Genomic DNA, 26,562 nt, shown 5'->3' with positions numbered 1-26,562 from the left:
GTGAATTGACTGTATATTTGTGGGCGAAATGCGCTATATCAATATAAAGTGCTATATCAATTGCAAGGATTATTATTTTTCTTATTATATATTATATATAATATATATATAGTACACTTGTCTGTTTCTCAGGCGATTGTTTCCAGCAAAGCATTTACTCTTACGAACGTTATTTGGTTCCCTAACAGAGAGAGTTTACTTCTGCACAATGTAACGATCTTAGTGGCCAAGACACACTGCCCTCTTTAAACATTAATCTCGAGTTTAAAATGCTTTTCAGACGGTCGCTGGATCGCTCTAAAGGTTTGTGGGGCTGTCGACTCTTTACTGAGGTGAAAGATGCAGTTGGCATACACACGTAGTTAGCAAAGCAATTATCAACTGTGTAAGTCAGGGCGGGGAGAGCATTGGTTTACCCGAACAGAAAGCACAAACTGGCAAAGTTCAATTCATTCCTGCCAGCGTCCATCACTCTGCGGTTAGTGGCTGCGATTTAACTGGGGCAACAGCAAAAGGGTTCCTTCCACTTAAAAAGGACGTTGAAATGTCAGAAAGTGCTTCATAGAGTGAGTTACTTCAAGTGCAGTGATTATAATGTAGCACCTGATAATCTGCAAATACTGGGGGGAATAGCATCTCCGATAAAGCAACGTTCTTTAGCTCTGCACTGGAGTGTCGCCCGCGATTCTGAGCCCAAGCCGATGGAAGAATAATAATAATAATAACGAAGGCTCGGTCGAAGAGGAGGGTTTTTGAGACGCGCCTTGAAGGAGGCAAGGAAGGAAGCGAGGTGGAGAGGCTGTGATATGGCGTTCCAAAGGGTGGGGGCGGAGAGGCTGAAAGCCCGCCGGCCGGCCGGTGGTGGGGCGGGCCGGAGCCTGCTGAGTGGAGGGAGCGGACAGGTTTGATACGGGGTTAGCACAACCACCTAATGACAAGGTTACTGGAAACGAGTGGGTGAAAGAGTCCGCTGTTTAACTGCTGACTGTTGCAGTGCCTTGAACTTGTGCTGCTGAGGTTTTTCCAAGTTCTGTGCTCTGAGCTCGCCATCAGCTGGAGAATGACAATACTACAGCCTGTCTCACACAACTATTGTGAGTCGGACTTCTTCACGTTATACACTAAATTCCCAGCGTGACTCACTGCCTGTGCTAAATTACTGCAATTACTACGAAGTGGCGGTTCTCCTACTAGGCCACTTCTTTTCCAGCTGCAAAAAACCTAAAGCATTTTATTCCACTCCTCACGTCATCTACAGATACTGGTTGCGGATATTTTTTTTCTTTGTGGTTCAAACTGTACCTAATCGAACATCAGCAGAATGCAGCCATTGGGATTTATATACAACAGACTGACAGTGAAACCCACTTCAAGTTTAAATTTAGTTTGTAAAGTAGGCATATAATTCAATTTTGAAATGGGGAATTTTAAGACAGACAACTGGAAGAATTCCTTTACCCAACAACAACAACAAGAATTTGCATTTACACGTGACTTGAAGAGGGTCGTTGATACCTACAAATTTCAGGAATGGATTTAGACATTTAGACTCCATTGGCTCCCTATCCTTCAGAGGATCCAGTTCAAGATCCTGGTTCTCACCTACAAAGTCCTCCATGGCCTCGCTCCACCCTACCTCTCTGACCTCCTAACCTCCTACCAACCCGCCCGCTCCCTCCGCTCAGCCGGCTCCAGACGGCTCCATGTCCCCCGACCCACCCGCCCCACTATCGGCGGGAGAGCCTTCAGCCACTCTGCCCCCAACCTCTGGAATTCCATTCCCTAATCACTCTGCTTCGCCCCCTCCTTAGCCTCCTTCAAGTCCCGCCTCAGAACCCTCCTCTTTGACCATGCCATCGGTCACCCCCCTTCCCCTCTCCTCCCCTCCCTTCTCCCTCCCTGATCCCAGCTCGGGTCTGAAATGCTGTACACTGTCCAGCGCCTTGGGACGTCCTTCCGACATGAAAGGCGCTATACAAATGTAATCTTGTTGCTGTTATTGTAGACATGTAAATAAATCAACATTAATAAAACTCGGTGTTTTAAGGAGACACAGACTTACCCCTGACTTCTAACATGCCACTTGTGGTGTCATTGCCCAGTGAATTTGTTGCCCAGCAAGTATAGAATCCTGCGTCTTCTGTCCAAACATCTACTATCTCCAGAGTACCATTTTCGTGCACCTTATATCTTGGTCCCTCGAGAGCAGTTTCCATGTCTTCTTTTAACCTGGACAAGTCAAAAACCAGATACTAACCACCCTTGAAAGAAATTTATTGACAGCGATCCATAATAAGGTGGGTTATTCTAAAGCAGCCTTTAGAAGCTACTAAGTGTATTGAAAAGCAAATACGTTCTTACCAAAAGACTGTGGGTGCTGGTGAGCCAAACACTTTGCAATGCAGGAACGTGACCTTGCCTTCCACTGCGATATAATCCTGGTTATCAGGGGTTAGCATCATTGGAGCAAGATCTGTGGATCAATTTGCAATACGTTCATTCAATGGACCTCTTGCCATTAACATCCACCCAAATACAAAATACGACTGTTAATGATTAACGTTTATCAGACCTGGAATCTCACCTGGTCTTAGCCTGAAAGACTGTTTGGTCTTAAAATGTAAGTTCATGCCGAACTGTGGAAAATTCTTAGAATCATAGAATAATAGAATATTACAGCATAGAAGGAGGCCATTTGGCCCATCATTCTTGTGCCAGCTCTTTGGAAGAGTTATCCAATCAGTCCCACTTGCTCGCTCTTTCCCCTTTCTTAAATCCAGTCTTAATTTGGACGTTGGATCATTTTAGGAATTTCGACACAAAACAAGCTTCCGAGTTAAGATTGAATGGAAACGTTCAATGTGGAATTGATTTGACAAATCCCAATTAAAAATAGTTATAAAAAAAACATTAGTTTTCCTTCTTGTTTTCCTATCCTCTCTTTCCAATCCACATCATTATTGGTTTCATACTTCTGTTTTCCACACCATCATTTCTAATCTGGAGACAACATTGGTTAAAATCTGTCCAAATGACTGTAAACTGCCTCTGGGGGTAACTGTTTTGTCAGGAGATGGTTTATTGAGGTTTAAACATATGTTGATGTGACAGGTATCACATTTTCTGAGCGATTTCTCCAAACAGATAATGATTCGGATATCAAAATGAATTTGTCTCATCAACAGTGTTCAATAGGCTAACATAGAATAAGATCCATTGTACTTTGAAATCATAGAATATTTTCTATTTGTAAATTGTCTGTTTATTTAGCAATGGATTTTACTTTCCATTTTTAATTAAGCTTGAAACCTAAATACCAGTTTTAAGGTCATTCCACATTACAGTTAAAACCTTTTATATGTTCACCCAAAAAACAGTCACTTCAATTTACAATATATTCTGTAATGTCCACCTGAGGTGAAAAGCACAATACCGAATGCAAGGATTATTATTATCATCTTTAGGATAAAATGGAAACCTCTGTTAGCTGTGCAAGATTAGTTAGTAATTTACATGACTCATTCTTCAGCATTTATTAAACTCATTTGTCTTATGATTAAAAGTCGGCTGGTATAACTAACAAACAATTTCAACTATCCACTGACATTTTGTTTCAATTCTATCTTCTGACACCTTAAATGTGCTGAAATTGACAAGTTATTGATGAAAGCAAACTACCAATCAGACACGCTCCCAGCAGTTTGGATGTGGGTAAGTTTGTAGACTGCATTGGGAGCTCGACAAATACAGTCTCCGGGCAAAATAACATACGTGGTCATCATTCAGAATTGACACTTACTGAGAACATTGACGAAAGCGTTGACAAGGATGGATCCGTGCTTGTTAGAAGCTTCACACTGATAAACAGCGCTGTCATTCAGCTGCAGATTTGTAAGACTGATCAGGTTTTGAGAGACTTTACGATTAATGATGGGCTTCGTCTCTGTAATACATAAAAAGATATTCCAGAAGTTATCGGTTTGGGTCGAATGTGGTTTTCATTTTCACGCTGCTATTGTTTTTTTTCTGGTAGCTCAAGATGCTGGGCAAGAATATTGCTTTCAGCTACTTAAATAATTTCTGGGGAAGTTATCTGAAAAGTCAAACCTTTATCAAAGGACAGCAACAACAACTTGCATTTACATAGCCCTCGGAGCGCTTACAGTGGCGGAGCTTGACGCCTGAGTTCGGGGGAAGAAGGAGGTAACTGTAAGCACGATCGAAGGGGAAGGTCACCACTGTACCATCGTAACATACCAAAATAGTAACACAGTTAAGTTTTAGGCAGAAGTAGACCATCTGTCAATCTCATCTACTCTTCCAAGGTCCCAAAAGATTCCTTCAATGCATCTTTCTCAGCACTTAACACTTAGTCTGTTTAATTCCCAGGCTCTTGCCTCGTCCCTTGTTATACGATACAATATCTGCACCTGACACCTATTCCACTGGTAACATACTTCATTTATCCAGCAAATTGCAGTCACAGATTGAAAAGATTGACCCTGTTTTATGTAAAACAGTGTGATATTGCTGAAGCAATCTGAATACTCCTCATGTAAAACAATTCGCCTGCCAAATCCACTCAATCAAGCAGGTGGGAACTGCATTTAGCATCTAAAATATATTTATTCATTCACGTCCTCAGACTACAAGTGCTCAATTGAGCAGGTGTCCTACGGGGCTGTGGTTAAAATGTGCGTCTGGTTTCTGATGCCAACTGCTGGATGACTGCCCTAGCAACCATTTTCAGGAAGCGAGCCAAACCGTGGCAGAACCCATAAGTACCATGAGCAACGACCTGACAACCCGGAAGTGGGATTAACAGCCATTTTTTCTTCCGAATATTTTTGGATGCGGTTTTATGGACCCAAAGACACGTGCAGTTGAAATCCTGACCTGTGTGTTACTCGCCCAACAAAAGTCCAATCGTGAACTCGTGGCTGAAATCCTGCTCTTCTGTCCACAGGAGTGCAATAGATTTGATATTAATATTAACCGTTTGTAATAGCGAGGTGTATAATCACACACACACACACACACACACACACACAGACACACAGGCTTAGCTCCAGCTGTGTTATCTTCACTGGTGCTTTCTTTTCAAACGAAAGGCACAGTATCATGTGAAGGGTCAGTGGTTTCACGGTCCAGCCTTTATTGCACAATTCAGCTCCATCGACAAAGGTTTCGAACTAGTTGGAGTGGAGCAAAGTCGTCAATCACATCCAGCCCTGGTCATTTAACAATCGATTTTTTGCAACAACAAAAAAAGCCTCAAAACCTTATCTTAACCCTGTAACCCAGCTCCAGGCTATCACTCAAAGCAAAGACTGTGCAATATAATCTCATGATAGCTTGTGGTAATAAATCTAAGTCTGAAAGCAATGAAACTGATGGAAGTTCACTGTCAAGGAGCTTCAGTTTATTGCAGGTGACAGTGTGTGTGTCTGTGTATATGTGTGTGTGTGTGTACATGTGTGTATATGTGTATATGTATGTGGTGGGGGGGTGGGGGGTTAAGCTCCATCAAGTCTTAATCTTACTGTTTTTATAATTTAAGATTGTGCAGAATATTTGAAATCTCTTAAATTCAGTCGTAAAAAGAACTGGCTTCAAATTAAGACTGAATTGAAGAATTTGAGAGTTTTGTACAATGTAAATTTTAAAACGAAACAGGATCTCGGGGTAAATTTAGTTTCAGGTCTCTGCTTTCACTAAGAGTGATTGAAATCTTTCTCTCTGGGATTACACTCAAGATTTACAGCACTCGCTTTGAATTACAAGTCTGCCAATTTGTGTAACATCGGGTCTAATACAGTAAAACCCACACAAGTCTGATCTGTGTAAATCGTATACTCGCCTATGTCATACATCTGCCCAAGTCCCGTTCAATTGCTTCTAACAAGTTTCACATAACTCAAACTTTGCATAAGTCATATTAAATCTACAGTCCTAACTGATACGACTTATGTGAGGTTTACTGTATTATGGGCCCTAAACGTGGTGTCATCCAGTAGTTGCAAAAAATAATTGTTTGAACTTTCCCTCTTTTCAAAAGGAAATTACCATTTTCTTTTGAATAATGTTTATTTCTCCCCATTCAGCGACACTCATCTCGCTTGTCTGTCTCTTGCCTTACCGTTCATGAGTTTCCCGTTGACTTTCCAGTGAACGCCAGGCTGAGGGTGGCCTCCAACTTCACAAACTATCTGGGCATTTTCTTTCGAAACTGCTATTTTGTTCTCGGGTTTCTTGATCCAGTAAGGAGCAGCTAAATAAGAGAAAGCCCACAAAACAAGAATTGGGTCAAACAATCGAGCAGTTTCCCAGTTTGCTTCTTATCCATCCCCTGCGCACCTGCAAATGGGATACGGTTAGTCTACAAACTTTGTACTTTGTTGGATCTAATTTTTTTTTTAAAATCCTCATTGATTCTCATGACCCAAATAAAAGATTACCATGAGTATTTCTGGCATTGTCCCTTTGTCTCGGACACCTGGATTTGAATGGCATATTATCTTAACCCTTCCCTCTCTACTTGCAAAGGGATCTCCTCTACACACTGAGCTGTAGATAATTTCAGCCCAACTCTCAGTGTCGTGAGCTCAAAGCTATAGTAACTCAGACACCTATATCACACTGGTGCATTAGAGTTTGTTCTTAACAGGTTGGCTAGAGCAGAGAAACTGCAATAGCTAACACTGCAGAAAACCAAGCACCCAAATTAAGCTTGAATTTAAGATCTGTCCTTAACCATACCATCTTAATTTTTAAGACAATGTTATTAATTTTGCCCACAAAACACACAGTCATTACACTTTACGGTGTATTCTGTGAAGCGCTTTGAGACGTCTCGAAGACGTGATAAGGCGCTATATGAAATGAAAGGATTATTATTATTAAGACTTTTTGAAACCATGGACTTCTGATATGTACGTCACCTGAAGTTCATAATCTTTACAATCATTTTCTTAAGTTAATATGCCATTCCTTAACCGACATCTAAGCTGTCACTGCACTCAACGGGAATTACTGTAAGGCGCTTTAAGATATTCGACGTTATAGGTACTTGCTTGGATTGTTTCCAACCATTTATTACTCAATAAAATTACAATTTATCAAATGCGCACGTAATAGGAACTAGTGTGTATTTTTCAGCCTAAGGATGTCTCAACTGACCACTTTCGCTGCTAAATTGATGATGGATCCAACAACTATGAATGATATCCACCAGAGGGAGCGCATGCTCTAAAAATATAGCGAGTGTGGGGTTGTGATCAGACTTAAGTTTCTTTATGGGCATTTTCTCCAAGCGTGGCCTTCTATAATCCAAAAATATTCTACCGCAAAGGCAGTAATGATGAATGATAATCATCCTTGCAATTTGGTGTCAGGAGGACGTCTCAAAGCGTAAAAGTGGAGTGACTCCATACGTTCTAGGCAAGTACCCTTCACTGATGCTGCACAATCTGATTAGTTTTTGGAATGGAAATCTGGCACAGAAATGAAATGGGTGGAAACGGTAAAGCACGCCACTGGACATAATGTTATTCACAAATTCAGAATACGCACCAAAACAAGAACTATTTAGTGACTATGTGACAATGTTCATTGAGACCTCATACAGTACCTTCCACAGTCACTGAGAAGGAGTGAGTCACGCTTCCAGATGGGTTTGTAGCTTTGCACTGGTATTTACCATGATCCAACTCGGTTATGTTAAGTATCTCCAAGGTTTTGTTAAAGTTTTTTCGTCTTACTCTGTGCTCTGGCATTTCACCATCAAGCTTGATCCAGAAGACCTCTGGGGTAGGGCTGTGAAGGGAATAAAAGTCTCCCGTGAATATTCAATTCACATCAAAGCAACCCTTCAGCTCCAAACAGGTCTGAATGGTGATATTGAAATGTAACGGATTCAGTTGAATTGAATATAATTCTGATTAATAATAACAACAGCTTTCAATTATATAGCGTACTTCACCTTAAAACAATCGCCTCAAAGCGCTTCACAAATTAAAGTGATTAGAAATGAAGTGAAAGCTGTTATACAGAGAAATGCGCAGCCTAATCTGCACCAGCAAAGTCGTCCAATAAACAACAATGAGATGAAGTGCTTTGCTGTGGAGGAAGTTGATATGATTGGCATTTTTTTTCCATGTTTTGTACAGCAACAACAAATTGCATTTGTACAGGTGTCTTTCGGGACGTCGGGAGGATGTCAGTCAAGAGCTAAGGGGTTGGGATCGGGAGGGGTGGAGGGCAAGGGAGGGTGGGGAGATCAGAGGGCGGAACTCTATACTTAGCTTTTCCAGCTACTTACAGGCCCTCAGCAATGCACTCCAGCTGCAGAGAATCTCCCCGCAGCGCCATCACGCTGGACACGCTGCCGGACGGCGACAGGAGACGAGGCCCTCGGTTCTCGATCGAATTTGCTGTGAAGGAAAGGCAATTGGATCTGAACGGCCCTTTCTGGCTGATTTAATATCAACGAATAAATAAATCACAGGCCTGATTGAGTCAAAATAATTAGAAGGGGCAAAGGAAGAACTTTGGTGGGAGGGGAGTAAGGCACAACACAAGCTATTTGGGGTTAATTTTGGTTAGTGTCTGAGACGAAATGCAGAATAGTTGGAAATCAAGTTGCTGGATAAAAGGAATCGAAACCTCGCTTCAATAAGCAGAGCTTGCAAGAACGTGAAATCCTCACTGATCAAACGGCTAACAATGTTTAATTGTCCGCCAAACCCACTGAGCGCTAATTATCATTAGATTTGAGCTGGAAATGCCAATCCGAGGCAGTAATCAATTACAAATATAACCACCATGATTGAGAAAGATAATTCAATGCAAACCGGAGTTCTCCTTTAATTGCGGCCCTTGCCTTTCATTTGAACACTGTGAGACCTTCAATCACTCAGAAACATGGGAAATGCTGAAAGCAGCTCATTCTTCTTATTGGCAGGAGTTTTACAACTGCGATGCCGTGGGATAGTTGCCAAATTATGTTAATCTAATGATGTTTTTATCCGAAGTAAAATGGTTTCTGGTGTACAGAATAATAATTACAACCTCCTAATATACAGACCTCCTTGTTATTGAGAGAACAAGACAGATAGCAATTTAAATGAAGGCTCATTCCTTGCGATGTGTATTCTCATTAAAAACAGATTGTTATAATCAGCACATTAACGTTTTCCACATTCGCTGAATCTGGGCACAGCTATAACCTGCTGTTCTGTCAAAGTGCACTGGGCGCCCACAAGCAACTGGCAAAGTCAAAGTCAGACATAACCCAAAGCTCCTTCACTCTGCACCCTCCTGTCAGTTAGACTTGCCAGACAGTGCTATCAATGGCAAGCTATGCAGTTTTAGCTGGTTAGAATCCAGTAGTTACCCCAACGTACACTCTGGGGTCCCCAAGCCTTGGCTCTTGCCAACCTGTGCCTTATACTTTAGGCAAACAGGATGTGGTCCTCCAGGGAGAGAGCGCACATTCCATTCCAACAATCTATCTCTGGGATTTCCACGTGTGGGTGGGATGAATGGGATTCTCAGCTTGGTTTGGGTGCTCTTAAGCAACGGTGATGGGTTTCTGCGTGTGTCAGACACCCGGCTGACTGTAAAAAAGAAATCAATCGTACTTGGTAAACGGCAAATGTGAGCATGATTCTTAAGGTTGTGCAGGATCGAACTTTACGGCTTTCATTTTACAGGATTCAACATTTACGAATCCTGTGCGAATCCAGGCTACAATCCCCGTGTTTTAGCAGCTTTAGGTATGACATTTGCATCTTTCCTTCATTCGTGCCAATGTATATCGACACCGGCATTAATTATCATCGCAATTTGTAGGGTTTAATGTGAACTGAATATTACAAACCAAACGTAGGTGATACACAATATGGCCACTAGGCAGCAGTCCTTAGCTCCAGTGGAAGCCTTGCTCTCAAATAGGAAGGAAAAAATATTTCTCAGCTGGGGATAGAGCTAATTTTGTCGGCCTTTATTAGATTCAGCTCGAAAAGCAACTATTAAACCAGAAAAAGAACTTATCACTCTCCAGAAATTAAACGTTCCATCAAAAATCTGCCAATTAAAAATAGCCTTGCCATCTCTGAGATGAACAAAAAACAGCTGAATCTTTTTGCTAGCAAACGGCAAGCATTGGCGGAGGCAACAGGGCTGGCAGAGGGCGTTGCCTTCAGGTGTACGTATGATGTCTTACCTAGCTCTAGCTCTCTTCCCGTTGTTCTCTGAGCTGCTGCCTCATGCCTCATACAACCTCGTGACACACAGCGTAGAGAGTGATGGTGAGAGAGACGGAGCAGGGTATGAGATAGTGTGGAGAATGATGGTTAGGTGGCACCACTAATGGCCCATCGCCCCGACCTCTGCCCACCGGTTGCAAAACCTGGCTCCCCCAGTACAGAAAACAACCAGGTCGGTTAACATCTGGCCAGGCAATAACCCTAAAAACATGGTGGTTATGAAAATCAGAGCTAACACTTGGGGGAATACAATACAACTTTGCATTTGTATAGTGCCTTTCACATCGGGAGGACGACCCAAGTTGCTTGGAAGGGGGAAAACATGAGGAGTCATTGCCATGACTGGCCACTTGTGCATCACACCATGTTCAGTGTGAATCTTGCAACATAAGGTTGACACAAATCCCGCAAATCACATAAATAATTAACAGCAATATTAATTAATGCCATGCTAATTAAGTAAAAACAACACATATTAGCTCCTGTTTCTTTTGTACCAAATAATGATGGGCACAGCATGAGCTTGAAGCATAAGAAGCTGTTAGTAAACTCTTGCTGGGATTAGCACTTGAAAGGCTACGCTCCAATTTAAGAGAACTCACCAGCCTGTAAGTCAATACCGTGTGACTCTGTGTCATTAGGAAGTACAACTGGAACAAATAAAAGAATATGAACAAGGAATGAAAACAAAATACAATGGGAGGAATAGAAATCATGACAAAACTCAAACTGACCAACAGAAAAATGAAATGTACAAACAGCATGCGGGGAGGGAGGGAGGGAGGGATTTGGAAACACAACTGGAAGATGAGAGCTTGTGAATGTGGAGCAGGTGATGGGCAGGAGTTGGAAAACCGCCGTGCAAACAGGGCATGTCTCAAGACTCAAAATTCCACCCAGCCTTATAATAATAATAATAATAATAATCCTTGCATTTGTTATAGCGCTTTTCACGTCGGGAGGACGTCCCAAAGCGCTTCACAGAATATACTGTAAAGTGAATTGACTGTATATTTGTGGGCGAACGCGGCAGCCAATTGCGCACAGCAATGTCCCACAAACAGTCGTAGATTGAAAATGACCAATTTATTATTGTTTTTGGTTTTGGAGGGATTATTATTAGGCGTGTGGAGCAAGAAAACTTGCCCAAGGTTTCGCCCTCTGCCTGGAATTGAACTCAGGTCTCTCGCTTGCAAAGCGAGTGCTCTAACCACTGAGCTACAGGACTCCACGAGCCTTAACATATGAGACCATTTTGCCTTGGATTTTAAGAGCGTGCAAAATTGTGAACAATTCTTCAATTCAGAGTACTAGTTTTCCACAGGTCTGAACAGAATGAGCTTCCAAATTAAGACAAAACTGCCACATTTTCCACGATTCTTGGCCGTCTTGAATTTGAAAGCAAAATGAACTTGTTGGCTAAGACTATGTGGAAGAGCTGTATTTTCCCCTGTGTTGTACATCCCATTGGCTTCCCACTTCTTGATCTATAATCATAGGAGTTCCCTATTATGACCTTTCTGTATAAGGTACATTACTGCGAGTGGAAATGAGCAACAAGTAAACGCAAGCGAACTTACAAGGTTTAACAATTAGTCGGATGGGCTCTTTCTGTACAATGTTTCTGGCTCTCGTGAATTGTGCTAAACAGAAGTAGTCAGCACGGTCATCACTTGCTAGCACGTTTGAAAAATACAGATCTCCGTTGAGTCCTTGGGACACCCTCCCGTCCTGCTCTATACGTTGCATTGCTGCAAAAGAAAAAGGCTTCATGTCAAACAGTCTTGTTACCATAACAGTGACTTAACAGGGATTAACGCAACACATTATCAATTAGGAAATTGTTTGCACGCGGTCCACCCAATTTGCAGTATTTCGTAAAAGAATCCTTTGATAAGATATTCATCTCGAAAACCTGTCAATCCACTCGGCAATCGATAGACTCTGTCAGAGTGGAGTTGTCGTGGGTTGACATCTGTGCAACGTACCCTTACGAAATACTGCAATTTAGACTTAAATTTTGCTTCCAAATCTGACCAAAAATGTGAAACCGTTTTAGACAATTGTGCAATTATTCGCATTACTACTGAGCAGTCAAACTATATAAGATGCCTTGAACTGCTGAGGTTTCCTGTGGCTTTTTAAAACCTAAATAGCGGGTCATGTGCCCGTGAGAGTGTTAGTTATTTCTGATCCCTGGCTCTGTCATTTAGGAGAGAGCACAAGACAGGTCTGGTGATGGAAATCACAGACCATTAAGGGCTAAAATGAGAGCCATATTACAATTATACTGACCTTTGTAAAAATCTTATTGCACATAAATCGCAGGACCTGTATGACTTATGCAAACATTGAATTATGTCAAACATGCCTAGAATATAAACTCTTGAACAGGACTTGGTCAGGTAATAATAATAATAATAATATTCCTTGCATTTGACATAGTGCCTTATCACGTCTTCGAGACGTCTCAAAGCGCTTCACAGAATAAACTAATGTCAATTGACTGTGTATTTTGTGGGCAAAACGCGGCAGCCAATTGCGCACAGCAGCGTCCCCACAAACAGTCGTGGACTGAGCGACCACATTTCTTTTGAAGATGTATGACTTAGTTGATTATACAATTTATATACAGATCTGATTTTTACTGCGGGTTTTACTGCATTATAGTCCTTGATCTCGAGTGTCAGTCATATACTCACAGGTTGTCATCCAATAAATGTTCAATGGAGGTGCTCCATTGGGTGGGTCACAAGGTAATACCACTGACATCCCTTCTTCTACCTGAATGGGTGCAATGGTCTCCTTTGGAAATCTGGGGATGGCTGAAAGAATGAGAGGAAGGTATTTGTTATTCGGTTAAAGGATGAACAGAGCACCTTCTTTTTACACATCTAAACAATTGACACACCTCAGCACGATGGAGCCACATTTTTAAACAGTATTTGCCGCTGTTATTATTAGTAGTCTGGTATATTTGCACTTGACATAGCACGTCTCATTAATTTTTTAAAAATGCAACATTTATAAGGTTTGATTTCAAGGCAATACTTTATCTTCCTCCACGTCATGTACGTGGGTCTAATTTGCGATATTTTTAATGGAACTCCTTGATCATAAACCCCGCTGGAATTTCTGTCGACTGACGGGAACTCTGCTCTGGAAAAAAAGTCACCCCACAGCCAAATTTTGTGTGATGCACTTCTGGCTGCTCTGATTCCTTATTAAGGAATCCCATTAAGAAATACCTCAAATTAGACCCTGTTCTAGAGATTTCCAAATTCCCTCGTAGCTTGAATTCTTAAACAGCATAATTATATGATAAAGACTCAGACCGGAATATTATATTCTTAACCAATACTGGATACATATACTTTATAGAAAGTTTCATGTTGTGGCATTTCCAGCTCATTAAAGAATAATGGTGCTGAAAAAAAATATTGGCATTTTGATGCTTTGTGCTTTTTACCATTGGGAAATGAACTGAACCTGTCAAAACAAAGTTAAATTTACAAGCCTCGACACTCATTAAAACGCAAAGACTTCCCCATCTGTCTGATCCAGTTTTCAAACCAGGTTCCAGCCTTTCAAAAGCATAACACCACACAGTCTCTAAAGATCTTCAACTGAAGTGAACAGCTTGACAACACTTTGTTAAACACTAGAAACCCACAGGAGCTTCATCACCTGAACGAGAAGCTGAGCAAAGTTCAGATTATTTTACTTCATTTAAGATAAACTAAAATGCCTACATGCCTTGATGTGCAATATTGAGCACTGTGTTCTGCCTCATGTGGAGCATGAAGAATCTGGCAGCAAAGGACATCCAATAGTGTTGTGAACAAAACTTCATTACTTCTATCAGGTAGATGCTGAGCCGAGTGGGAAACTGTAATATCAAGCACACCCTTGCCCAATCCTCCATACTTGGAGTTCTGTACACACAGCGACATGGGACCATCTCCCTAATTAAGGGCTCTGTAAAAACTCTTGGTGCGTCACCTGGCTCCTTCCTTTCCTCTTGAAACCAAAGCTCATGATTTCCCAGGCCCTCAGGACTACGGAGCTCCTTGTCTCTGTCAGTCTTTCCTTCCTCCCGCAGTCTCCAAGCTTTCCAAAGTTCAGATTGGACTCACTTAACCATTACACCTGGACTGATCTTGCCTTCGCTCCTGCTCTTGCTGATGGTAGTGCTCTGCCCTCAGGATCCTTCACTTCATCACAAGATTTACATCGTTGGTTTACAAGCCCTCCATGATGCTGCCCCGTATGAAAGGGGCTGTACTAATGCAAGTTGTTGTTGTTACATGTCTGGATAAGTCACGCATCATATAAGATCAGACGAGCCACCATGTGTGTGTATTAATTGGAGATTGAACACTTCTGGACAAGCGCATGCTTCATATAGACATTTTAATATGATTTCCAATCAAAAATAGTGAGTGCATCATGGGGTCTCCCAATGGAAGCATAAATATCAATGTTATTCAGCCTTAAATATGGAAGGCAATTTTATGAGAACATTTTCGAGTTGATCAGTAAATTATTGCATGTTACTGTATTCTTTGGTTTCCAGTGAAACCATATTCAAGAAGCAAGCTTGCGGCTTCTGAGAAAGATTTAAATATATCGAGTTTAATATTTTTCATTCCAAATTAATTTTATAAATAAATCCACAGCATGAAACTTGGCCTCGGTTTTTATAATGAAATTCATCTGGTGTGTAGCTTATACTGGGTTTCATCTACCTTTCAGATCATAAAGATCACAAAGTGTTATTACTCATAATCCAAGGAATAAAATCGCCTACCACATCTTTATGATTGGACTCAATTTCACTATGAAAACGGAACTCAAATCCACATATTGGATTTTTTTTTAAAAAGGCACGTGTGTCTATAATGAGAAAAAATCCAATATTCTCAGTTCCCTTTGGTATTAAAAGCAACAATAATTCTGCTTTCACTGATATAAATGGGCTACTGTCGAGGAAAAGATTCAAAGGCCAACTTCACGCAGAAATTTTCGCTTCGTATATCCAATTAGGAATGGTACTTTGGGGGATGGAGGGCTTTTGTTTTTAACCATGATTCTGTTGCGATATTATAATAATAATAAATAGTCCTTGCATTTGATACAGTGCCTTTCATTTCAGGAAGAGGTCTCACAGCACTTCACAGGATTTACTGTAAAGTGCAGTGACTGTGTGTTTTGTTAGGCGAATGCCTACAATTATTAACGCAGCTAAAATCTGCTCTGAACAGTTTCTCTGCAAAACACAGTTCCTAATGGGTCGACACAGATTCTAACAGGTTCCCTTATTTAGGAATCCGTTAAGAAAATCAGACTCCATAATAAACTGTACTGTGCAAAAGATCTTGAAATGCTTTGTGTTAAAGTACACACAAACTGTGCATTGTGGCATAGCTTTTCACTGTTCCTATCACATCACCAGGTGGCAGTACTTCCTCCCCCCACCACCCCTCCACCCCTGAAAGAACATTTTGCTTTGAGAACAGAACCAAAGTGGTCTTCATTTAATAAAGTCCATCTAGGTTTGGAACACACATAAAGATTCATCGTTTTTTTTAAAAAAAACTACCCAGTGAGCCTGCGAATTTGGCAAAAACAATTGTTGAGAAGAAACAAAACCGAACAAAGAACTCACGTGCTGTGATAAACTCGATCTCCTCAGATATAGCTGTTCCCCGGCTGTTGCTGGCGTAACAGCGATACTTCCCTTGAAAACTCTTCACGTTCCCGTTGCTGGCTTTGATGATGAATGTTCCAGAGTTTGAGGTTGTGTCCACTCTCGGGTCCTTCGATGGGTCATAATCTTTACCATCTTTAGTCCAATGAAACCTGTGATAGAATAGAGACCAAGTTACTGGAATTCGTGACAGATAAAGTACTCAGATAACAACTCCAACCCTTAAATTAGAAACACAGTGGAGCACAATCAGCATATAAAATCCGAAAGCCAAGGAAATAATCCCAAGACTATTATCGACATTTGATAAAGCAACAAGTGACTTTCTAGTGTAATGATGATAATGATAACAATCCTTGCATTTGATTATAGCACCTTGTACGTCAGGAGGACATCTCAAAGCACTTCACAAGATTCACTGTAAAGTGTAGTGACGGTGTATTTTATTGGTGAACTTGGCAGCCAATTTGCCATATGGTTCCACGAGCAGCCGTGCAGTGAATGCCCTCTTTTATCTGTGTGGTAGGTATGTAGTCAAGCACAGCAGCTAAACTGTGCCAGCAATCCTCCACAAGCAGCAATGGCATAAATGACCCAATGTCACAGGCATATAAGGGAGGAATATTGATCAGGCTTTTAGTACAGCATCTTTAATGTCACAACATTTCAAAGCGCTTCACAGGCAATTACGGTCAAGTGTACTGAAAGTTTGTTTGTAAGTAAACACGACAGCCAATTTATGCACTGTAATGTCCCACAACCAGCCATGAGATGAATGACCAATTTGTCTGGAGGATTATTGGTCAGAACACTGGGAAAAACTCCCTTCTTGTTTTCGAATAGTGCCATGAAAATGTGACGTCCACCGTAAGGAGAGTCAGGCGGGATCTCAGTTTAACGACTGATCGAAAGGATGATATCTACAACAAGGCAGTGTTGCCCCAGTACTGCGCTGGCGTATCAGCCTAGCCCTTGAGCTCTGACCTTGAACATCCTGAGATGAGAGAGATAATGCCGCGTTTAAAATAAAGCACACACACAACACGCACAAACACACGAGCGTCAAGCACATACGTTGGTGGCGGGTTTCCTCGTGCTTCACACTTGATGCTGTAATCATCAATCCGATATACGATGTGCATCTTGGGCGACTGTTCAGTTATAGTTGGTGGCTGCTCAACTGGAAAGGAAACAAAGGGAAATGAGGTAATTGCTCACCAGGATTGTGAGACGATAAAATAATTCAGAATCCATTACTGCGTCAAGCAGCTTCTTTAATAGCCAAATCATTTTCCTTTTTTTTAAAGAGGCTGCGTGAGCAGAATATCCAAGCACCTCACATAAATTCGAGCCATTAAGGGGACGAAGTTGCAGAGTTGGCCTTTATAGCTGGAACGCTGGATTCCAATTACTTAATGAACGGTTTCATCAATTGATTTCCCATTTGGATTATGATTCATAAATATGCACCAAAAACTGAAAATATCATTGCATACGATATTATGATTATTGTATGCAACCCAAGAGAATTCCCCCCCATTAACATTTTTATTCCACAAACTCAAAGAGGGTCACAGGATAATAATAATCAACCTTACATTTTGATGTAACGTCTTATCACGTCTGCGAGACGTCTCAAAGCCCTTCACAGAATATACTGCAAAGTGAATTTGTCCCACAAGCAGTCGTGGATTGTGGATTGAGTGACTAAATTATTATTTTTGTTTGAAGGGATTATTACCCTCGGAAAAGCGATCCGCCAATCGACTAACAACCAGATTCCTACTTACTGCTCGGTAAACAGAGGCGTGCGTGTGGAGTAAGGAAACTTGCCCAACATTTCGCCCTGCCCAGGAATTGAACCCAGGTCTCTCGCTTGCGAGGCGAGCTCTCTAACCACTGAGCTACAGGACTCCACTTAGTTAAGACCAAGAGCAAACAGTAGGAATTGCAACAAACTTAAATTTCAGTTTCAACAATGATCACGTGGAGTAACAAACAGCAATTCTTTTGAGTGTGGGCTGATGAAAATGAACGGCTACTTGGGTTCTGCAGTGTCCATTAAGGTTAAATAACCCTACAACTGTTTCAACTCATGATAATGACTTTTTATTGACTCTGTATCATATAATGATCTCGTCAATAGTCAAGTGATCTCAACAAGTACGGATGTGAATTAGAAAACCAGTGAATCGGACGTGAATTGTAAAGCCAGTTAATCAGGCGTGAATACTTATAGCTCTATTATACCACAGGACTGGACAAGTTATTACTGGGTTGCGGGCACTGCTTTGACGAGATGGGTGGTGGAGTTACGGGGGAAGCCTGGGAATATTCACACTACAAAGAATAAAGAGCTAAGCGGAGATCTTAGAGAAATACAGCCCGACATTGTTAGAATGTGACTAATTTATTGCGCAAGTCCGTTAGAAGCATTGGTTGTTTGTGGATTCGCACTATGTAAGTGTGGTATACACCTGATGCTGACCGGACTGCTTCCTGTGAGCCAGCTGATCGGTCGTGACTGATCTCGTGAGCACTCCACATGTGCCGTTTAGTGCTGGAAGCCCGAAATGACGTCAGTGGTAACCTTCTAAGGCAGAGGTCCCAATGCTGAAGTCACTGGATTTAACCGGAATGATTCCAATGAGGTTCTTGAAAATCGCCCACAGAAAAATATGTGCAGTCAATTCACTTTAGTGCATATTCTGTGAAGCGTTTTGAAACGTCTCAAAGGCTATATCAAATGCAAGTATTATTATTATTATTATTATCCGCCCACTTACAACAAAGCAATGATCTGGACTGTCTTAAAATAACTGGTCTCTATCCCACAATTACAAGCAGACAAATTGTCTTCAAGGGTTTGGGTTAATGTTGTTTTCTGATATATTTCAGTAGATGTTATGTTTATCGCAGTTAATGACTGTAATATAGCTCCAACGATGTTCTCAATTTCTGCCTGAAACTGACTCCCCCCAATAAAACAAACATAAAAATGTGCACCTGTTGATAGTTTTATCTGTTTGGGTAAGACTGCAATGCAGACAAGCTGGTCTCCGGCTTGTCCACGGAGAGCTTTCAATTGAGAATATAATGTCATAATGACCACTTCTGTGTCACCGAGCTAATTATCTCACAATAATTATCTCAATCGTTGCTGCCATTAACACTAATGACAAACAAGCAGTGGCACTCAGTGGCCCTGCTTTACGGCACGGGATTTCATTTTCCAACGTTTTCCAACAACTTTTAGAGATTTCTACCTTATATCATGGCTGGTGCAATATATTTCTTACTGTCTTGGTACTACTGGTGATCAGTTCATTCTAAATAGGTTGGGTACAGACTGCTGTGAGACAAATTGACAGAACTGTTAACCGGTCTCCTAATTATCCATTGTTTAAATAGCAGCAGAGATAGCGAGCCTACAAATAACATGTGCAGATAGGTGCCTTGGGACATCCTCTCGACATGAAAAATGCTATATAAATGTAAATTTGTTTTGTAATTTGTACAATATTCACTCAAACAGGGCCCTGTTGATTCAAAGTAATACCACGGGACACTCAACGTCAAGTTGAAGCACCAGAAAAGGCAGTTGTTTTAACGGCTCATCCAAACACATCATCTGTACCGATACTGTGCTCCCCCCAGTCCTACACTGGGTTGACATTGGTAGGTTCTTATGTTGATAATCTCCATGGGCTCCTGGTAATGTCTTAATTAGGTCTCCAGTCTAAACTCTTCACACATTTTCTTCGTAACATCAGACGTTAATTACCTCTAATGTTCTTTGCCCGGAATCCCAACTTTCGTTTCAATGAATTTTAATTTTTTGGGGCATCATCATCATCATCTTGGGTGTTAATGGTACATTAGCACCTTTTTGTGAAATAGATTTGAAAGTAGTAACCTTTCATTCCCTAGTTAGCAGTTTGTGAATAACATTACACGGGCCTATCAATTGTTAGTGACAGGTTCTCTTCACGGTTTAAAAGAGTGGCTTATCTTGATCCACCACTGCTGCAAAGTGTTTTTTTGAAGCTGTCTCTGGTGTCAGGAGGGAATGGGTAAGTTTGCTCTTTCTGAAATAGCTCTGCATTGAAATTCCACCTCACCCAGCATGAAACCTCCGCATCTCACCGTATACCAATAACGACACTAAGCCTGACCGCAGAGCTATAAAGAACTTTCACTCCTCAAAGGATCCTCAGCCTACGTTACAAAATCAGCGGAATAATTATAATAATAATCCTTGCATTTGAAATAGCGTCTTACCATGTCTTCGAGACGTCCTAAAGCCCTTCACAGAATATACTGTAAAGTGTAGTGACTGAATATTTTGTGGGAAAAACGTGGCATGGAAAAGAGACCTTGACCAACAGGATTGCTAGAGAGGAATTGTGCGGTAGATATAAAACATTTCTTCCCTCAAGAGTGCTGTTAGGGTAAGAAATCTATTAAAAGTGAATATGGAAGTTAGATCAATGAAATTATTCAAAAGGGAACAGGATAAGCAACTGAGCAGTAAAAACATTAAGGGTCATGAGGTAAAATCTGGGTGTGAGATTAATACAAAAATAGAGTGGTTTCGAAAACCATGTAGCAGTAATAACATAATAGACCAAATGACAGTGGCCCAATTTGATGCTGAAAGTCTCTAGTTCTAACTAACAGAGGAGGAATGGCAAGAAACATTTACGTAAAATCAATTCGGTGAATAATCTCACTGTCGGGGAAAAGGTGAGCGTCATCACTGAATGTGGCAGTAAATAAACTCTATCGTAAAATGGAATTACATCACCTCCATAAACTTTACAATCTACATTATCTTAACAAAAATCAATATCTCGGGCTGGCTGGTAATCTCATTAGGGTGTACATGACCTAACTCACTTGAGTTTTGCTTTTACGATTTACAGTATCATTTGAACTGCTAAATCAGATTGCTTTCTGCAATCCCTCCTGGCCATTGTGCACTCTCCCTCTCGCCACAAATAACTCAATGGCCAACATTTTGTCCATAAAACCTGCAATCAAATAATTCCAGGCAAGAAAATACAGGTGCAAGGTCATGTAAAAGCAAGCGGAGAATTTCAACAGGATTGGGCATAAAATTGAGCACAAATTAATACAGACAAGGAAGACCTAGACTTATAGTCAAACACCAGAAGACGGCAGGAACTAGTAAAACAAAGAGAACTTACTTTTTTCATGTGCAAAAGCTTTAGATCCAAGGTAAGCAAAAAAGGAAAATGGAAAAGGTTTATACATGATTAGAACATTGATGCAAAATAAGTATGCTTAGTTATCGAACGTTTCATTTACTCGTTGATAAGTTTTGTATTTTTCACGACTTGTTAAACCTTTCATCACATCACGTCATATCAGGAATAGTGCTGTAAGGTATTAAATTGGAGTGAGAAAGTAAACACGGAACAATACTTTCGGATACACCAAGGCAGCAGAAAAAAAGGTCCAGGTCAATTTCAGGACAGAACGTGGGAAAGTATCTCTATGCACAAAAAATAATTAACAACTGCGACAGGGTGAATAGGGACAAAGTGAGAGAGGTCAGATTGCTGGCTCATTTTAAGGAGCGACTCGATACTGCAACGGGAAGATCATAGGGTGGGTTTTCTGGAAGGATGAGATGAAATGGCCAAAATCTCTTCTGGATTCCTGTCGTGATCTTGTGAGGTGCATTTTTTTTTAATCTGCTTCTAGAAATCCCGCTAAACATAATGTCTGCAGGTCTTGCAATTCCAAGACAATTTGCACCAATCCAATTTGTGGAAAGTTTAATGCGTTCGTATTCAAACTTATTGAAGTTATTTGCCATTTGCGAGGATTAAAAAGACTCCACTCTCATAGAAGGTAATGGGTTTTACAGGCTGGAATTCAGGGGGCAAACAACTTTAGAATTTTCTTTCATTAAAGTGTTCAAAGAATTATTCATTGTCAGCCATCAGCCTGGGAGCGCGAGTTAAGGTGCTTGATGCTCACTGCTCACCTTTGCAGCACAGACTCTGAGGCAGCTAATTCTATCATCCACTTACTGTGATGCATTTAATAGAATTTGCACCACAATAATTGCATTGTTTCTTCTTACTGCCTTTCAGCCCAGGATTCAAATAATTACACTGGGGAATGGGAGGAAAACCGATCCAAAAATCTATTACAATTTTGGTGAAAATCAGTGTAACCCAGTAACATGAAGTAATTATTTTCACCACTGACGTCTCTTTATTCTCAGTTAGCTAGTCAGTTCACACATTAAACCATTACAAGTGTAGATATTGTTCTCAGTTCGCTGATGACCCAGTGGATAAAAGTTCCTAATTCTGCATAAGAGACAAAAGTTGCCTGTTTGAGTCCCATTAATTTGATCTGTGCAGTAAGGAGCATAGGAATTGCTAGACCAAAAAAGACCAGGGTCCATCTAGTTTGCCTTCTACCATCCTGGCAGCCGCATGCTACATTAATCGAGATGTTGATAGCAATTAATTCTGTATGGATTAGTCAACAATAGAGTGGAAAGCTTTGAGAACCTTTCACAAATTACTCATATGCTGTATCCCAAAGGTTGGAATGCTGTGGTTTGGCCTCTGTATCCCTGGGTTAAGGGATAGAAAAGTAATCCATTGATCCCATTCCTATCCAATGGCCTCCTGCTGGGAGTGGGTGAGGGATGAGGAGAAGATCGGAATGGTTTGCAATTCCCTCTCTGGACTGAATAACAAGGCTCACAAATGAACAGTGGGTAACGGAACGGAAGGGAACCTGTGGAACTGCACCCAGCAAAAGGAAAAAAAGGGAGTGGGGGTTAAATGCATTCAGTGAGGGGAGGAAAAAAGTACTATTCTCGTTATTTTATTTCACAACAAAAATGAACTTACCCTTAGAATTCCTGTTATGAACAAAAAGTGTATTTTTATTATTGTATTATTCAGGGTACCCTCAATTCAGTCAGCAAGCGAGACCTGATGGACGCTATATGAACAACAACAACAAATTACATTTGCACAGCGCCTTTCATGTCGGGAGGACATCTCAAGGCACTGGACGTCAAGGGTTTGCACCCAAGCTGAGGGATGGAGTCAAGAGGGGTGGAGGACAAGGGGAGGGGTGGTTGGAAGATGATCAAAGGTGCGGTCTCAGAGAAACTTCTTGAGACGTCTTTGATACGCACAAACAGTTATTGAGGATGATAAATTGGAAACAGATCACACAGTTCACTTGTAGTAATAGAGTACAACTGGGGTCAAGGTTAAGGCATGACTGATAAATGACAACTTGTATGTTGGCAGTGGCAGAACAGCTGCCTAAGCAATTGTGCTGCCAGCAGATTGGTTCTTATTGCGATTGCCCCTCGCCTGCCAATGTTTGGAGTACCAGAGCAATAGAAATTGAAGCTATTGCTCATCCAAGCTGTGCAGGTATAGTTCAGCAGTTGACAGCTAAATAACCCCCAAAAAGTTAACTAAACTTGCTTTAAATTACACCGTAGTGCTGCTGTGCACAAATAAAAACTCATTAGAATCAACACTTTAAGCAGAGATAAATTCACTTTTTTCCCCCCCCGAGGTAGACGAGCGATCCGATAATGTTCCGAACCTTTGGAATATTGAAAAACATTTGGGGAATGGGGATATCACATTACATTCTTATTTCGTTTTAGCCACTGTTTTTGTAACAAGGTTTGATTTACTCAGAGGTGTTTTATCCAGATGAGTAGTTAAAAGGAGAACTGCAAGCTAATATCAACAACTTGTCTGATTTAGAAAACAAGTGATGTGCATTGTGACATTAGTTTCACCAAAGCCACAAAAGAAGGATTGAAAGTAACAATCACTTCATTAATTGATAGGTTATCGTTCTCATTATAAATGGCCACTTTATTGCACTGCACAGACTGTGTGTCCCGTTAATGAACATTTATTCTGTGGTTCCCAGCAGCTACATTAAAAGTCTGAATAATATATCAGTCTGGTCAATAATTTATCGAGTCTGTCAGAGGCTGGTTGTAACTGGATCGCAGAATTTACAAAAGCACGGCTGGATTCAGTTGGGAAGGTTTGTGCGGGGGAAAAAAAGGATTTTCTTTAACTTCTGATCATTGAATACATGGATTGGGATATTCAGTGCAGCAGGTATCCACTCTATACTGTTCCATTTGTATTTCAGGCACAGTATGAAACCAAACCTTTGCAGTTACACTATCGACCTGCAAACACAAGCCAGTTCTCTAGACAAACAATTTTCAATTGTGCCCCATACTAAGTAAGATTATTGCAGGCCGGGGTGTTGTGCATGCAACAAATCCGATTGACGTCCACATTTTCTGTTAGGAAATGATCATTCCGTTCTCTGAGCTGCACAAGAATGAAAGACTGCCGCCAAAATAGCATTGCAAACACACCAGCCGTCATTGTCCCCCAATGTTACACATTATCACTCATAATCTCTATTACATTTTGCTAGAAAACGTTCAAAAAGTCATACCTTCCTGCGGAATCTCAATAGATGAAGACCACTTGAACCAGCACAGCAGCCATAGTAGTGAAATCCTGGTGTTTGGTACCATCTTCAGTTCGTGGCAGATCAAACGAAATCCCGGAGCAAGACTTGTCCCAGAATTGCTATGAACTTCAATTCAGGCGGGCGCACAAGCATGAGTCACGGCAGCAAAACCTAAAGAATGGCAACACGTGAAGATTAATCCACCTACACGAGTAGTTCCTAAAGGATCCAAGACGTGCTGTTATTGGAACAGAAGTGCATTTCATTTTTTTATCTAGAGATGGATAACTTTGGGGCACAGAATATGATGCAAAGCTTTTAGTCACTGCAGCAGACGCCTTGTGTCCCAGAGGAGTCCTGGAAAAGCCTGCCCAGTTTTTACCGTTTACTCTGATTTCACACGAGTACAGCACTGAGCTTGGAGATGTACTGCACTGAATCCAATTTTATTATATGTATAAAACAGTTAGGAAGCACTTAGACGTCAGCCTAAACAAGATTTATCCCACTGCTGATAACGTCTGTCCTCACCATCAAGACGCATACTGTATTTGACAGGATGGTGCTTTCGAGTTCAATGGGAATTCCTCACATATGGTTTAGCAGGTATTGTGCATTTCCAACTAATTAGTTTATTTCTTCCCAAAGCTATTTGATGTTTGCTAATACATGCCACCAGCCAGGAGTGTTCTCGGGAGACTCTGACAATCGGGGAATTTCAAGACAGTTGCAAATACTTCTGGAGTCTCTTAGCATTTTTTTCAGGAGAAACATCAAAACCTTTTTTGGCAGAAAGAAGCAGTTTTGTTCCTTAAGCGATATTTTGGTTCAAACAAATAAAAATAAAATCTACAGCGATCCTATTCTCAAAAATGCGTCAGAATGTATACTAGTCAAACCAACCCCTGGCTTAATTTTGTTCGTTAAATATCGAGTCCATGGTAAAAACCAAAGAAGATATACACTGTAAATGTTTTGCAGGCATCAAAGATATAACTGAGTTCAATAGATGATTGTATAGCCTGACATATTTAGTAGGACATTGCAATACTTCTTTACCAACTGGGAGAATATTAAATACTAAAATATAGGTTTTCTTCAACTTGTACCAAATAGTCCATTAATGTATCAAAACCTCTTCTGAAGCCATATGATCGATATCATCCAACAGCTTGTACCAATGCAAGAGTCGATACCTTTATCCCAACGTCAGCCAACACTTGCTGAACCTGGGTCTCTGTATTCGTGTATAACCACAGAAAAAAGATGGCTTATTGTGCTCTTGGCAACCAGCGTCTAATATCTAAGCCAACTGGCCTCGGTGGAAATGTAAACTGTATAATAATACCAAAAATAATACAAGTGTTAAATAGTGGAGTCCTGTAGCTCAGTGATTAGAGCACTCGCCTCACAATTGAGAGGACTCGAGTTTGATTCCCGGCAGGTCGAAACATCAGACATATTTCCTTACTCCCAAGCCTCTGTTTACCTAGCAGTAAGTAGGAACCCAGTTGTTAGTTGATTGGCGGATCACTTTTCCGGGTGTAATAAGCCCTAAAAAAAAATTGGTCACTTAATCCATGACTGTTTGTGGGACACTGCTGTGTGAAATTGGCTATTGCGTTTCGTTCACAAAACATAGTCAATTCACTTAACAGTATATTGTGCGAAGCACTTTGAGACGTCTCAACGATGTGATCAGGTACTGCAGCAAATGCACGGATTATTAATATATATTCTGCCTCTAGAAAACCTGATAAGGCACTATGTCAAAATGCAAGGATTATCCATTTCTGCATAGGTCACGCTTGTTGGGAACGAGAATTGCATCCAACGTTCATAACCAAAAGAATACAGTTAAGCATTAAGTGACCTGCTCCAGTTAAACCATCAGACCTTTCCACACATCAGAGGTTTTAGTCAGAGAAAAAAAATCCCTCCCCTGGAGTTTGCTGATTATATTTCGGCAAAAGTGAGGATTTTGCAAGACTCAAGCAGACAGACAAACTCTGACGTGATTTTCCACATTGAGGAATACCACAACCGTGTTTCTCACAT

At 40.9% G+C, this 26,562-nt stretch overlaps 1 protein-coding gene across 2 annotated transcripts in view; it reads right to left on the bottom strand.

Annotated features, from left to right (window-relative positions):
• The window catches only part of chl1b (cell adhesion molecule L1-like b), a 141,208-nt gene extending 116,370 nt beyond the window's left edge, over nt 1–24,838 (bottom strand). Inside the window, exons 1-13 of one of the 2 annotated variants that reach the window (XM_042339560.1) lie at nt 24,487–24,838; nt 21,189–21,206; nt 17,053–17,158; nt 15,937–16,130; nt 12,971–13,093; nt 11,849–12,019; nt 10,871–10,918; nt 8,321–8,432; nt 7,631–7,815; nt 6,140–6,271; nt 3,800–3,943; nt 2,362–2,473; nt 2,063–2,229 (exon numbers count right to left, since the gene is read on the bottom strand). In XM_042339560.1, coding sequence (XP_042195494.1) covers nt 2,063–2,229; nt 2,362–2,473; nt 3,800–3,943; nt 6,140–6,271; nt 7,631–7,815; nt 8,321–8,432; nt 10,871–10,918; nt 11,849–12,019; nt 12,971–13,093; nt 15,937–16,130; nt 17,053–17,158; nt 21,189–21,206; nt 24,487–24,568 — 1,594 coding nt within the window. In that variant the 5' untranslated portion in view covers nt 24,569–24,838. The remainder of the gene's footprint in view (nt 1–2,062; nt 2,230–2,361; nt 2,474–3,799; nt 3,944–6,139; nt 6,272–7,630; nt 7,816–8,320; nt 8,433–10,870; nt 10,919–11,848; nt 12,020–12,970; nt 13,094–15,936; nt 16,131–17,052; nt 17,159–21,188; nt 21,207–24,486) is intronic. The other variant, XM_042339561.1, reaches the window with a different exon arrangement.
• Between the last annotated feature and the right edge of the window lie 1,724 nt (nt 24,839–26,562).

The sequence above is a fragment of the Callorhinchus milii genome, unplaced genomic scaffold, assembly GCF_018977255.1.
Source record: "Callorhinchus milii isolate IMCB2004 unplaced genomic scaffold, IMCB_Cmil_1.0 Scaffold12, whole genome shotgun sequence".
Classification (NCBI taxonomy): Eukaryota; Metazoa; Chordata; class Chondrichthyes; order Chimaeriformes; family Callorhinchidae; genus Callorhinchus; species Callorhinchus milii.
Note: the sequence above shows the minus strand (reverse complement) of the source record. Positions and strands in the feature narration are given on the sequence as shown.